The sequence below is a fragment of the Mirounga angustirostris genome, unplaced genomic scaffold (assembly GCF_029215605.1).
Source record: "Mirounga angustirostris isolate CCGP_5_RB_7025 unplaced genomic scaffold, mMirAng1.0.hap1 SCAF_1, whole genome shotgun sequence".
Classification (NCBI taxonomy): Eukaryota; Metazoa; Chordata; class Mammalia; order Carnivora; family Phocidae; genus Mirounga; species Mirounga angustirostris.
In genome coordinates, this window is record NW_026991709.1 from 160911992 (window position 1) to 160926752 (window position 14761).

Consider the following 14761-nt stretch of genomic DNA (forward strand, 5'->3'; position numbering starts at 1 on the left):
AGAATTAGGGGGGTGGGATGTGCAGCAGGAAGAGGGCTACCTGGGAAAGCAGGAGTCCTTGGCTCCAGTTCTAACTGTGCCACTTGCTGGTCCTCGGGTTTCCGACTGTAAAATGGGGAGATGAGTCTCCATGCTTCCCGTTATGCACTGCAGTAAGCACACCTGTGTTGAACCACACCTGCGTTGAAATCCTCACTCCCGTTTGCTCACAGGGCCACGCATTGAAGACAGCAACCTCCCTGGCCGAGGGGCTCTCACTTGTAGTGTCCCCCGACAGCATCCACAGCGTGGCCCCGGAGAATGAGGGGCGGCTGGTGCACATCATTGGGGCCCTGCGGACGTCCAAGGTAGGTTTGGGGATGCTCAGGGCACATTGCTCAGGGGACCAGATGCTCAGGGCAAATTGCTGGATGTTGTCTGGTTGAGGATTTTGAGCACATGGGCTCTGGCGATGGACACACGGGTGTGACTCCTAGCTGCACCACTCAACAGCTATGTGGACCAGTCACTCCCAAGTCTCAGCATCTTCATCTGTAAAATGCAGAGAGTACCTGTAACAACCTTGGGGGTGGGGGGAAGCTTTTAAGAGTTAGTGGGATTAGATAGCTAACCTTTTGGCATGGTGCTTGGCACACGGCCGGAGCCTTACGAGGAGGTGCTTTAACAATTATGCTCTGCCTGTGTGGCTAGTGCAGGGCTGAAAGGTACTCTGGTTGTCGGACCTCTCCTGTTTGAACCCTAAATACACTGTTGTTGGCACCATGCCATCAGACCGTGCCACCCGAGCCGGGACTGGGAGACTCCTGGTCCCCAGGCAGTGGGTGTGAAGGACTTAGGCCAGGCAGCTTCACCTGACTCTCCTGCCTGAAGCAGCCGTGGTAGTCTCCATCCTGTCCCTGGCCTCTACCTGTCTCTTGTCCAGTCCCACTTCCTCTGGCATCCTAGGCTCATGTGAGTCTTGGCCTGTATTCTGTTTTTTTGACTTGTGTGATTCTTTTCAAAGCTCTTGTCTGATCCAAACTATGGGGTCCACCTCCCGGCTGTGAAGCTGCGGCGGCACGTGGAGATGTACCAGTGGGTGGAAACCGAGGAGTCCAGGTGAGGTGCCGGGGAGTGAAGCCTCAAGCAGGGATAACAGAGGTACAGATGTTAGGATACGATGCAGGTGGCTTTCGATTTTGACACTTCTGAAATTTAAAGTATTAAATCTTGTCGGAGAAGTGTCAGATTATCCCGAAATTCCTCATCAGTGATCTTTTGTTTGGAGGTGGCAGTAATCTAATGAGAGTGGTTCCAAGAAGGAGGGAGGATGAATTAGCCCCCTCGTGGAGGACGTCATCCGGGGATGCCCAGGATCGACACGTGCCCAGATCCAGGCCGCAAACAGTGCTTTCCTCTGTGTGGGCTCTGTTCTTGCCCAGGCCAGAGCAGAGGTGGCCCTGGCTTACGTCCTGTCCATTCTAACACAAGTCTGAGGGCAGGTGTCCTTAGGCAAGCAGGGGTCACTTGGAGCTGAGCGGCATGGAGGTGGCTAGGGGAGCCAGGGCAGCCGGCGGGGGGCCTCCGTGGGGCTGTCCTGGTGCAGACGGTGCAACCAGGTCCCTGAGCCCAGAGGTCAGGGCTGCAGCCCTTGGTGTGGGCCGAGTGGAGGCACATTTCAGCTCAGAATACAAAAGCTCTTTTCTCCAGTGTGGGCCTTTGAGGGATAGAGCTGGCTGTGTGGCGGGGGGTAAGCACCCTGTCTCCCGGCTGCTGCAGACAAGGCGGCTCCTTTTGGGGATTTTGACCTGGTCGCCCCGAGTTGCTTCCAGCTGGAGATGCTTAGGGATGGGAATGCCTCTAGGGTGAGAGGCTAACTCTGGGGCTGCCTGTGCTTTCCCCGCAGGGAGTACACTGAAGATGGGCAGGTGAAGACAGAGACAAGGTACTCCTACAGTGAGTACCGGGCCCCCCCATCCCTGCACACATGTGGTCTCTTCCCTCAGCGGAGGCTGACGGCCCTGGGGAAGGCATGGAACAAGGCATCGGGAACCCTGGGTGCCAGGCCTCAGAGTCCTGCTCTTCCATCCCTCCAGCGAGGCTTCAGGAGCCGCCCCTTTGGCCCTGGAGTGGCCACGGGCTTGGATGACAGGACACAGAGCCAGTGGGCCTAAGACACATGGCCACTCTTACCATGGTCTCTGAGTTGTTCCCTCTCCCTGTGACAGACACCGAATGGAGGTCAGAAATCGTCAACAGCAGAAACTTCGACCGAGAGATTGGCCACAAGAATCCCAGGTGAGAGCTGGGTGCCCAGGCCTGACTGAGCACAGTCTTGCCTGCCACTCGCAGGTCCGCAGCCTCAGCTTCCTCATCTGAGTGATGGGATTAAGTTCTGTCTCCTGAGCTGATGGAAGTCTGGGACATGGCTCTGAGGCCAGTTCCTGCATGGAGCACCAGGAACATGGAAGCAAGACCCAACTTTCTGAGCCCACACAGGCTCCCCTCAAACAAGTCATGAACGTAAGGCCTGGACTGAGTGCCTGAAGGGACTTGCACGTCCAGCGCCAGGGAGGCATTTTGTTACCAGCCGTGGGGGTGGGAAGACAATCAAGAAGGGCTTTCAGGAGGCAGTGGAATTTGATGTGGGCCTTTGTAGGATTTTGGCAGAGGGCGGTTAGCTCAGAGACACGGGGGTGGTGAGATGGGCTTAGTGTGGAGCGTGGCTGGAGCTGTGGTAGGGCTGTTCCCCGGGGGCGGGGGGCAGGGGGGTTTCGGAGCTCCCTGGGGCTGGGAAGGGTCAGGGAGGGTGTGAAGTCCACAGAAGGTCCATCTGACAACGGGTGGCTGGGGAGGGACAGGCCAGTAGGGGTCTAGGCAAGGAGGTACGAAGCTCTGGGGGATAGGAGATAGGAGGAGGGTGCTCCACTCAGGCGAGGGGGACAGGAACGTCCTGGGGGGTAGGCCTGGTGAAAAGATGTCCACAGTGCCTGGGCTGGTCTGGATTTGCAGGAGCCCCCTGGGTGGGAACCCTGCCGGGCATAACCTAGAGAGACCCAGAGAGCTCCTGGCCGGCACCCTGCTCTGCCAATAGCTCCTTCTCTCTCCCACAGCGCGATGGCGGTGGAGTCGTTCATGGCAACGGCCCCCTTCGTCCAGATTGGCAGATTCTTCCTCTCGGCAGGTAAGTCTCTGGCCCTTCAGATGAGCCAGCAGCACCCAGAGGCCCTGTGCTTCTACTTGGCTGCCTCCCAGGAGCTCGGGGCCCTGCTGCCCTAGTGTGGGATGAGCCTGCACTTTCCCGGCATCGAACTTTGGGCTGGGGGCCAGAGGGAAGGCAGGTCCCCAGGAGGTGGGGCCTTGTGTAGAACAGCCCCACCCCAGCCAGGCTCCTCTGAAACATGGGCTCTTCCCGAGGAGAACTGCCAGGCCCTGCTGCCCGATCTGACCAGACGGAGCAGAGAGCCCCAGAGCCAGTGGTAGAGACAAGGCTGCCCCCCAAGGGCTCCACCTCTGAGCCCCACCTGGCATCTAGCAATTCATTGCAGGCGACACCCCCCCCCCCAACCCAAGTGACTCCAAAGAGGCTTTCCAGGGACAAGACGGCACCTGGGGTGGGAGAGAAAACACATAGGCCCCAAGTAGCCAGGGTGAGGGAGGAGCGGTGGAGGCCCAGTGCTCCGCCAGGATGCTCCAGGGCCTGGCTTGTCTGCCGTCTGCCCTATCGCTCAGCTGGGGACTGCTGTACCAGGCAGCCCCGGCCTCAAGTGCACTGCACGCAGCCAGGGAGCCAGGCACAGACGGGTGCCTGCATCCAAGGCAGAACAGGTGCGGGGCTCAGGCTGTTCCCAGAGCTGCCGTGGCTCCCGCTGGCCGGGATGGTGGACAGGGAGGCTTCCTGGAGGAGGCGGAAGCTAGAGGGGGCCGGCAATATGGAAGGAGGGATGAGAGAAGGGCACTCCCGGTGGGAAGGAGGTCAGGCTGAGGGGTGTGCAGGTGTGGGGGGGGCGATGTTCGTTTGCACACTACTGTTGTAATCGCTGCACTTTCCTCAGGCCTCATTGACAAAGTTGACAACTTCAAACCGCTGAGCCTGTCCAAGCTGGAGGACCCACATGTGGACATCATTCGCCGGGGAGACTACTTCTACCATAGTGAAAACCCCAAGTATCCAGAGGTACGCAGGGGCATGGGCTGTTCACATAGCGGAGATCAGGGCCCTGGGAGTGCTGCCCCTTGGACAACACACAGGTGGCACATTCCTGCTTGGGACTTGGATTTGGTTCAGTTGAATCCGCTTGGCCAAATGAGATTGGAGGGGAGAAGCCTCAAGGTGATGGGAGCACCTGGGCAACGGTGTGGAGGCGGGAAGAGCGTGGGAGCTTTGGGGTTCGACGGTGCCAGGGACACAGGCCCAGGCTGGCTGCTCCCGGCCTCACTCAGCCCACTTCTCTTCCCAGGTTGGAGACCTGCGCGTGTCCTTTTCCTACGCGGGGCTGAGCGGCGATGACCCTGACCTGGGTCCAGCTCACGTGGTAACCGGCTTTCCCGGGGTGGAGCCAGGCAGGGCCTCCTACCCTTCCCCTGTGTGCAGTGCCCTGAGCACTCGGGACCCTTCCTCCAGGCTATGCGTGCACGCACCCCCCTCTGCATGCGGCCGTACCTCTGAGCGGCTTTGGAACCCTGTGTGCCCCGCAGCTGTCCGTGGGCATCCGTGGGCCCCAGGTTACGGGGCTGTCCCCCTGCGGCTTTACAGGGACCTCCTAATGATGCTGGTGAGAGTTCTGCCAATCGCATGCAGCTTTTCTTCCCCCAGCCCTAGTTTTGGCTCAGGTGCCTGACCAAGTCACCTGCAGTCCCAGCCCTAGCCCCAAGCTGCTGCGCCAGGTCCTCCCCCGAGCGTGGAACGAAGCGGCTTCGCCAGGCTTGTGGCTGGCAGGATCTCCTCACTCCTGCAGTGGGCACACTGCGCGAGGGGTGCTGGGCCGGGCCGGCTGATGCCCTCAGCTCTGATGCTAAGGCCTCTGACCAGGTCACTGTGATCGCCCGGCAGCGGGGTGACCAGCTACTCCCCTACTCCACCAAGTCTGGGGACACCTTGCTTCTCCTGCACCACGGGGACTTCTCAGCAGAGGTGAGTCGCTGCTGCCCATCTGTGTGAGCGAGGGGCAGGCGTCTCCCTCCCTCCTTCTCCCTGCCCGTGGTTATTCAGTAAGTGCCCGCACGGGAGGGCGCAGCCAGCGCAGAGGCGGGGGGGAAGAAACGGAAGGAGTAAGAGTCGTGCAGCGGACTGTGCGGCACGAAGGATAGCAGGGGAGGCCCAGCAGACTCCTCCTTCCCAGGCTTCCCGTCTCCTGCGGGGGGTTGGGGGCGGGGGGGACACTCATCAGAAGAACCAAAGAGTGAGGACCCCCTTGTGCTGAGTGTTGTGAACTGGGAGCGGGTGCCCTGAGAAGCAGACAGGGGTACGGGAGATTGACTCTGACAGTGGTCAGGGCAGGCCTCCCTGAGTGACAGTTTGGCTGTGTCACAAGTGAAGGGAAAGGGGTCAGAGCCGGCAGCATGGGGGGTCAGGCAGTCACTGAGGCAGGAATGGGAGCACCAGGATTACTCCTGTGGATGCCACCCAGAGAAGAGGCGGGGCTGCCCAGTGGGCAGGGGCTCCCCGTGAGGGGTAGGGGGTTAGAGCCCCAGAGTCCTGGGACTGGAGTGAGGGCCGGCACCCTGTCCCCCTCTGTAAACTGGGGGGGGGTCATGCCTCACCCTTGTCCCATTCTTGTGCTGATTAGTTAGTTCAATTGCATGCCCTAAAACTTAGCCTCTCTTCTCTAGGCAGAAACCCTTCTCTTTTTTATTTTTTTAAAGATTTGTATTTATTTCAGAGAGAGAGAGGGAGAGTGAGCATGAGAGAAAGAGAGAGAGCGAGTGCACGCACACCAGCAGGAGGAGAGGCAGAGGGAGAGGTGGACCCCCTGCAGAGCAGGGAGCCCGATGTAGGGCTCGATCCCAGGACCATCATGACCCGAGCCGAAGGCAGACGCTTAACCAACTGAGCTACTCAGCCACCCCAGAAACCCTTCTCTTTAACGGAAAAATCGTTTTGTGTTGTTGATGAACACAGTGTGTCACCGGTGGGAAATTTTATTCTCGCATGGAGCAGGACTGCAGGACTTTTCAATCCATAAGGCATTGAGATGGAAAGGTGGTGGGGAGGGGGCAGGGCATGGCTGTGGCCCTGTGACCCTATTATTAGGCCCTCTGCTGCCATCCTTCTCACTTCAGCCCCCAGCCCCAGGTGGTGATGGGCCCCACCTTCTCCTTTATCCAGGACCAGGGTGTGACAGGCTGCAGCTTACCTACCCAGTTACCAGCCTCAGGGCAGGGCTGCCACCTCCCACTTGGATGGGCATGAGTCACCCTTTCCATCGGCAGCTCTCAGCGAGTTTCTAAAATTAGGAGGCCCTGCCCAAGCCTCCTTTCTGTCCGGCAGCTCCGGCTCCACCCCACACTTCAGCCTCCTGCAGGTGGAGGTCTGGGTCTCCCAGCTGTTTCCCCAGAGAGGAGTGGCCTCCAAGCTTCCCCGGAGGGAAGGCTCAGACCGGGCTGACCACTGTGGGCCTCCGGCACAGTGTCTGGGGTCTCTGCCAAGCAGGGAGAGAAGGCCCTGAGCTGAACAGGTAGCGAGGGCCCTGAGGTGGAACCCGAACCCTGCGAGTCAGCACACCCAGATTCTAGTCCCAGAGGCAGGAGGGCTCAGCGTGGACAAGTGTGGACACTGGAGACAGCCCCAGCTCAAGCGGGCTACAGGACCTTAAGCCAGTTGTTTATCCTCTTGGAGGATAAGAATTATGATCCCTACCTTATTTGGTTGTTGTAAAGATTATGCATACGCTTATTCCGAGTCTCAGTTTCCTTATCTGTACACTGGAGATAAGTGTGTCTACCTTGTGAAGTTAGTTTGAGGACTAAGTAAAGCAATACTGGAAAGCACTGAGGACAGCAGCTAATAGGTGGTAGGCAGTAAGTGTTAGCTGCTGTTACTGTTACTGTCCTAGATAATGACGGGGGGCTCTCTAAGGAAATGGCATTCACGCTGACATCAGAACAATGTGTAAGAGCTGGCCAGGCATGACTGGGGGCAAACCTGCTCCAGGCAGAGCTAGCACATGTGCAAAGACCCAGGGGAGGGAGGAGGACCCTTGACCTGCTCCCGGACAGGCGGCAGGACCTTGGCAGGTGGCTGTGGGGAGAAGGTGGTGGAAGCAGGGAGGCCAGTGGGGAAGAGACTTCTGCAGTGGTCCTGGTGAGAGAGGGTGATGGTGGTGAGCGATTTGGGGAAATGGGGACACGGCATTGACAGGACTTGCTGATGGGCTGGATGGGAGGTGGTCCCAGCGGGGAGGAGCGAGCCAAGTGTGACACCCCGGTTTTGGCTTGTGCAGGCGGGAGGTGGCTGTAGCATTTGCTGAGGTGGGCTCAGCAGAGAGGAACAGGTCGGGGGGATGGGGGAGGCTGCAGGGTCCGTGTTGGATGGCACAGTGGGCAGTGGAAGGCCCAGGGCTGCAGCTTGAAGCCGGGGGGTGGAGGGGCACTGGCCGGGAGGCACCAAGGAAATGGATGGAGCTGGCGGGGAAGGCGCGAGACTGAATCCGCCGCAGAAGTGCAGAGGGCAGCCCGCTAAGAAGCAGGGGGCACGCGGAGAGTGAGGTGTCCCGGAGTCACGGGAAGGGCATCCGAGGTGAAGCACCACACATGACATTGTCGGGGGGGGGTGCGGTGAATGACCCCAGAAAGGAAGCACTGTCGTAGGGAGGGCTGGGTGCATTCCAGGTGACGCAGTGGGCCAAGGACTCCTGACTTTGCACACTGCTGTCTTCTGCCCCGTCCTGTGCTGCGCCGCTCGGGCCGACGCTTTGGCCTGGGTGGGAGAGGTGCCCTTACCTCCCCTCGTCTGCTTAGAACGGCCAACAGCTCCTAGCTTGGTGTGGAATGTACCCCTCAGCACCTGCGCCGCCAACTGGGGAGGCTGGGGGCCCCTCAGAGACATGAGGCGTGATACCCGCCCCCCACCTTGTCCTGCAGGAGGTGTTCCGTAGAGAACAAAAGAGCAACTCCATGAAGACATGGGGCCTGCGGGCCGCTGGCTGGATGGCCATGTTCATGGGCCTCAACCTCATGACCCGGATCCTCTACACCCTGGGTAGGTGTGCGGAGACAGGTCGGTGGGTGGGGGGGTGGTCCTGCTCACCCTCCTGCAGCCCGTGTGCCTTCTCCACTTCTCACACCGCCCCTAGCCCTTCCCGGCCTGCTGCAGTGATCCTCGGGGCAGAGACCGGGCATTTGGCCATGTCCGTGTCCCACTGCACGGCACTGGGATGAATGGGCCGAGGAAGGCAGACACGAGAGACAGGTGCTTCAGGGGTGGGGGTGGCGGTGCCAGCTCCTAGGAGGGTGATCTAGGCCTTGTGATCTGAGGGTCTGGTCCGTCTGGCCCTAGCTCTCCTGCTCCTTCCTAGCCCTTCACTCCACGAGTGAGTGGGCACGGCGAGGAGACTAGCCAGCCTTTTGAGCCAGACCCAGAATCGGTTACATCAGAGCTCTGGACACCTGGGCCGTTCCCTTTCCTGTCTCAGCTTCAGTTCCTCACATCTCATGGGCAGAGTTTTGTGAATGTTTGGCAAATAGGAAACACCCCCAAACCATAATGCTTCCCTCCCCCACCCCAAGACCTGGGCTCGATTTGGGGCAGCCAACAAGTTGGAGCACAAGGCAGAGTGCTGGGCCGCCCACTTGGCCTGGTCGGCACCCGTGAGCCCAGCAGTTGCCAAGTGACCCAACCTGGCGTTGGACCGAGGCCCCGGGTGGTTGAGTAAGTGCTGGCCCCACACTGTTGAAATAAGCCTGAGCCGGCCCCCCACCTCAAGGATTTCACTGGCTACTGGCCCAGTATGGTAAAGAACAGTACCAGCCTCCCTGAGCAGGCACGAGCATTTGAGGAGATGGTCCACATAGTGCCCGATGCATGTCAATGCACAAAATCCATCTGGACTTACACTGCATGGCGCATCTCAGGGGACTTGCATGCAAGCCTTTACCTCATCCGATGATTGCGTCCAGCCTGTGCTGGGCCCCACAGAAACCTCTGCCCCATTTACCCTTTCCCGCTGGGGAGAGGTCTGGCCACAGTACCTCCCAGGCTAGGAGGGAAAAGCACAGTTCCTCCCCTCCAAGGCTTTCTCTGGGCCGCTGAGTTGGGCTCAGAACAGCCAGCCGCATCTTGCGCACCATTTGGGAGATCAGAATCTGATCAGAATCCTCCATCTTCCCTTTGCACTGAGCCCCTCCTGGCTGTGTGACCTTGGGCAGGCCTTTTCCCCACTCGGAGCCTCATCCCCTATCGTGGGAGTCCGGCTCAGAGGGCCCTCTGATTCTCTCCTCATCTGGAACGCTGACGCTCAGACCCAGGACAGATGTCAGAGCGCAGAGGGGTCAGAAGTGCAGGTGGGGTGACTGGGGAAGCTACAAGACAGAAGCACGCGTTCACTCCTCTGTTCGGGCAGTAAGTTCTTATTGAGTGCCTGCTGTGTGCAAGACCCTGCTCTCGGCCCTGGAGACTATGTGGTGAGCAGGACAGACAAGGTCCCTGTCCTCTCAAGGCTCAGAACCATGGCTGAGAGCTCAGCTCTGGGCTCATACCGTCTTGGGTTTAAATCCTGGCTCTGGCACTTTCTAGCTCCAGGACATTGGGCAAGTTGAACTGCCTGGGCCTTGGTGACCTTGTAGGTAAAATGAGGGTAAGAACAGTACCAGCCTCCCTGAGCAGGCACGAGCATTTGAGGAGATGGTCCACATAGTGCCCGATGCATGTCAATGCACAAAAACAGAACTCTGCTTATTAGGGGGGCCAAGGTGGGCAATATGTGGGAACAGACCAAGATGAGCCAAGAGGTGGCCTGCAGGGTCCTGTAGTCATGGCAGGGCAATAGGCCTTGCTCTGCAAACCCAGTGGCAGCAGACCACTGGGGCCTCCTAGAACTGAGGGAAGGTTCCCCCCACGGACTGACGTCAACTACGGGATGCCAACCTGGAGGGGGTAGACAGGCCAAGGACAGTGTAAGTCCGGATGGATTCACTGGATCCTAGACTTTACCATATTGGGCCAGTAGCCAGTGAAATCCTTGAGGTGGGGGCCGGCTCAGGCTTATTTCCCTCCGCCCTGCACAGAGCTGGGCACAGAGGTAATTGGTAATGACTTGAGTGAACAGACACCTCCAGGAATGGCCGAGGAGCCCAAACAGGCACCCCCAGAAGGTTCTGCCCAGTCTCCTTTGTGAGTGTGCAGCAAATGGAATGTGCCACCATCACGGGCAGCTGTCTTCTATTGGCCTCAGACTGATAGCAACATCCATAGTTTTAGGGGCGACAGGGCACTTCCACCGGCCTGCTCCCGGGAGCAGGGCGAGGGGCGAGGGGCGCACGCCTTACCTGCGTCCTCCAGCTCTCACAGGAGGCTGTTTGCCTTCCGCCCCGAGCCCTCTCCTGTCCCGGACCAGGCAACACGGGCCCATCCTCATCTACAGACGGGAATGATCTGCTCACCTCTGTGACACAGAGCGTGGTGGCCTCGGAAGCCTCACCACCTTTCTCTTCCTCACAGTGGACTGGTTCCCTGTCTTCCGAGACCTGGTCAACATCGGCCTCAAAGCCTTTGCCTTCTGCGTGGCCACCTCGTTGACCCTGCTGACCGTGGCGGCCGGCTGGCTCTTCTACCGGCCCCTGTGGGCCCTCTTCATTGGCTCTCTGGCCCTGGTGCCCATCATCATTGCTCGGACGCGGCTGCCATCCAAAAAGCTGGAGTGAATCAGGCCCCGGCACCCGCCCCACACCTGCATGATCCTCAGGATCCAGCTCCTTCCCCCGCCCTCCCCTCCCCCCAGCCCCTCTTGACCTCGAGTCAGTTTGGGTTCTGCTCCTGCTCTGCTCCTCAAGGGGCCAGACTTGGCAGTGTGCATGGAGGTCAGGTTTGGTGTTCACCGGGTCATGTCTTCCCCACCCTTTTGCTTGCCAGCAGGCGGCTCTGAAGCGCAGAAGGCAGCTCCCGTCTGGTGGTGTGACAGGCCTTCTCCTTGCTTCCTTCCCTTCTCTTGGGACCGCGTGTGGCCGGTTCACGTGTTTCGCTTAGCTGAAGTCTGCACACAGGGAGCTGGTGACACTCCGCACAGAACTGCTGCCTGGTCACTCACTGTCCCTCCTCCTTGGAGACAGGTGCCAGGGCTCTGCCCCAGCTGCCACCCACTCTGTGAGCCCCCGGGGCCAGCGTCCTCAGCTGTCCCTGAGCAGTGCTGAGCACCAGGACGGACTAAGCGCGCAACCCCCCACACACGGGCGCCACACACCCAGCCTGGGCACAGAACCTGCCTTGGTGCTTAAAAAAGAACACCACCACTGAGGTCACTGGGAGCAAAATTGGACATTTGGTGGGCCTAACATGGATTTTATGGTTTGGCAAGAACCTGTTCGTGTGTAGGACTTCCAAAGGTCCCGTCGGTTATGTTTGCCTTTGTTACACTTCATGGGTAAGCTACCCGAAGAAATTTAAAATCTTTAAATTTCAAGATTTAAAGAAACAAAGCACTGCTTGAATGATGAGCAAATCAGACGGTTACAGAAAAACTCCCTGTAATCTGTCCGTTGAAGTTAATTCAGGCACAGGAAGGTATTACACCAGGGTGTGACGTGCTGGCTTAAAAAAAGTTACCTCTGGCAGGACTCGGGGCCAGTGGGAGGCCTGAAGATGCTTCTGAAGCCAGTGTCAGCCAAGGGATTCCACTCTGGGAGGAGATGGGATTTGTACAAGGTGGAGAAAGGCATTTCCTCTCATCCTTTGGCTTCAGAAACTACCGATTTCCTTGAAGATGAATTTTGAGTTTTTAGTCAACCTTTAAGGAAGAGGCTGGAAGCTTTCTGATCCTAAGTGGGCTCCCTCAGAGTGACCCCCATCAATCTGAATCAGGAGCCGGAGGCCTGACCTGAGGCTTGTGCAGCTCTCGGGCCTCATTCCTTTCGTGGAGGGGTGTGGGGTGGGGGCTTTTGGGTTAGCCGCTGGGCCCCGGCACCTGCCTCTGAGTGACTCCTGTCACGTCCGCGTCTGCAGCTTCACTCCTACGTACAGTCTACCTGCACTTCACCCCGTCCCCTCTCACCCCCACTGAAAGAGCAAGTATGTTGCCACTTTGATGGTTTAAAAGATCTTTCCTGTACCCTTTATCTTTTTATGACTTGGACTTGTTCTGCCTGGCTGGGAGCGGCTACTTTCGCAAATTAGTCAGTGGCTGAGTAAGTGATCGGAACTCCTGAAACTAGCAGCCTGACAGTCTCTCGTTAGCCTGCGAGGTCTGTGGTGTGGCTTGAGATTCTTCACACCGACAACAGCCGGCCCCAGAGAGGACTTCTCTGGACTGAAGAACTGAAATAGTATTCACTCCTGCAGTTGTCACTGAATCTCTCAACTCTTAAAGGATGCTTCTGGAAATAAATACAACTAGGTGGTAGCTACATACAAAATCTGTGGGATGTGGTTTGTGTAACTTTTCCTAGTACAGATTTTAAATTACTACGAATTTCAATAGTGTTTTTAAAGGGCAAAAGAATGTTAAGAAATATTTGAAGTCTTTGGGAAACCATGAAATTTGTATTATCTTTGTATTTTTTGAAAAAATTCAAAATAAATTTCGAAATAGCTTTTACAGGACCTTGCCGTTACTCTTTTTTTTGAAATTTCTATCTTAAACAATTCAGCCGTAGAATTAAGAACTGTATGAATTTTTAGAATTCAGTTCTTAAGTAGCTTTTAGTGGTTAAAATAGGTTTCAATTTTTCTTAAAAGGGCAACTCGGTATTTTTAGCACTTAGAAGCCTTATCTACCAAAGCCCACTTAGTTTTGGATTGATTTAAAGGACTCAAACGTCCCCCAGCTTCAGAATGCGTCAGAGGAGGTGGCTGGAGCCACAGTGGGACATCGTGTGACACCCTCCCCCACCCCAGGCCTTAGGTTGGCACAGACCCGAGTTCCAGCGCCCAGCCGACCACGGCCTGGCTGTGTGACCGTGGCGAGTCTGCGATCTCTGGGTCTCAGCTTCCTCATCGTGAAAATGGCAGTGAAAATGGCTTTTGTCCCTACGGCGCCGCGGCAGGGACTCGATGAGCTCAGGCCCACGAAATGCCTGATGGACGGCCCAGCAGCTTTTCCCTTTTACCTCCTGTTCGGAAGCAATAGGCAGCTGCTGAGGGGCCACTCTGGAGCTGACAATTTGTGTACTTTCTGTGACAAGGTTTGAAGCAGGTGACTTCCCAAAACGGGCTCTGCCTTCTCAGACCTGAGGTTCTGTTCCATCACGCCTCCAATGAGCTGGTATCTGCCTGAAGGACAAGTTGCTGACTTCCAGGACAGAGTGTGCTCTGGCGCCGGAAGCGCGAGGCCCTGCAGTTTCCATGGCGACCCCGGTTGTTTCTCCACACCAGCCTCCCAGCCAAGCTCTCGCTGCCGATGAGTCACACCCCAAGTGTTCTGTTTGTTTCCCTTGGAGAGAACTGGCTCAGAGTTTTAATGGCTCCCGTCAAAGGTTAAGAAACAGCTCTCCTCACTTAAACACAGAAAAATTTCCATGTGTGGAATGAGGAGTTCCCGGTCTACCGGAGACCCAAACCTGGTCTTTAGTCTCAACACGCGCACAAATCACTCAGTCATGCAGGTGTTCTTAGCTGACCATAAATCTGGAAGAAAAGGCAGAGCTGAGTCTTTTTAGATAAATGTTTTATTTCTTCCTCAAAATGTTACAAAAGTTATTTCTCCTGAATTATCTACAATGCATAGAGCTTTTATAAACTTATCCATAATGAATAAAATCTAGCCGAACACTGATCCACTTTGACTAACATTTCTTTAACTCCCAGTGTTTTTCCTTTTCTTCCCTGATTTTAGCTCTTTGTTCCAGTCTTCTGCCACCCTGAAGCATCACTTCCAAAAAGGAGATCCCCCCCCGCACTAATCTGAGACGCCCGTCCTTCCCACCTGCTCCCCGCCACACCACGAAGGGGCAGCGTCAGGCAGGTCAGCACACCTGGCTGAGGGGAAAAGGCCTGGCCCGCAGAGAAAGGGTCCCACGTCTGCAGGAGAGGCAAAAGCACGAGGGCCTGACAGATGAAGAACTCACCTAGAAGAAGGGGCGGGGGCATTTCTAAATCGCCCAGTGGTTTCTGTAAAAAAACGGACTCACGTTTCCGAAGGTGGGCCGAGCAACGTCTAGGCGGCCAGGGAGTCTCCTGGGAAGTGTTCTGTGGCTCAAAGCATAGGGCGTGGGAGCGGACAGCTTTGAAAGCCCTACCCTGGGTCTATGTGACAAGGCCCGGGGCCAGCCCAGACCCATGACACCATCTCGGCTTGACCCCCCGGTCCCCTGGCCCTCATCCGTGGTGCACGCAGCTTCTGGGGCTTCTCAGAGGAGACGCCACCACCACCAGGGCCCTGCGTAGCACAGGGTGCGACAGGTGGCCACCCCCATCACAGCCTCTCAAAGGGGAACAGGTGGGAGGCCGCGGCCGCCTTCTCCCTCTTGGTCTTCTTAGGGCACTTTGGCTTCTGCTCTTCTTCAGCCTCTCGGTTTTGGGGCCAGGAGGCAGCCAGGATCTTCGATGCTTCTGCTTGAGAGCTGGTCCCCTCCTCTTCATCAGAAGAGAGTCCATCCCCGGCAGGTGCTTGGGGAGCTCCTGCCTCACTCTGGA

The 14761-nt window shown here is 57.3% G+C and overlaps 2 protein-coding genes across 3 annotated transcripts in view; one reads left to right on the forward strand and one right to left on the reverse strand.

Annotated features, from left to right (window-relative positions):
* Positions 1 to 12725, forward strand: part of TMEM43 (transmembrane protein 43) — an 18408-nt gene extending 5683 nt beyond the window's left edge. Inside the window, exons 3-12 of the mRNA XM_045904263.3 lie at positions 213 to 347; positions 1004 to 1098; positions 1886 to 1935; positions 2208 to 2277; positions 3093 to 3163; positions 4035 to 4156; positions 4440 to 4514; positions 5012 to 5113; positions 8062 to 8179; positions 10637 to 12725. Coding sequence (XP_045760219.1) covers positions 213 to 347; positions 1004 to 1098; positions 1886 to 1935; positions 2208 to 2277; positions 3093 to 3163; positions 4035 to 4156; positions 4440 to 4514; positions 5012 to 5113; positions 8062 to 8179; positions 10637 to 10839 — 1041 coding nt within the window. The 3' untranslated portion in view covers positions 10840 to 12725. The remainder of the gene's footprint in view (positions 1 to 212; positions 348 to 1003; positions 1099 to 1885; positions 1936 to 2207; positions 2278 to 3092; positions 3164 to 4034; positions 4157 to 4439; positions 4515 to 5011; positions 5114 to 8061; positions 8180 to 10636) is intronic.
* Positions 11325 to 14761, reverse strand: part of XPC (XPC complex subunit, DNA damage recognition and repair factor) — a 39070-nt gene continuing 35633 nt past the window's right edge. For both annotated transcript variants that reach the window (XM_045904260.3, XM_064591528.1), the window contains exon 16: positions 11325 to 14756. In XM_045904260.3, coding sequence (XP_045760216.1) covers positions 14541 to 14756 — 216 coding nt within the window. In that variant the 3' untranslated portion in view covers positions 11325 to 14540. The remainder of the gene's footprint in view (positions 14757 to 14761) is intronic.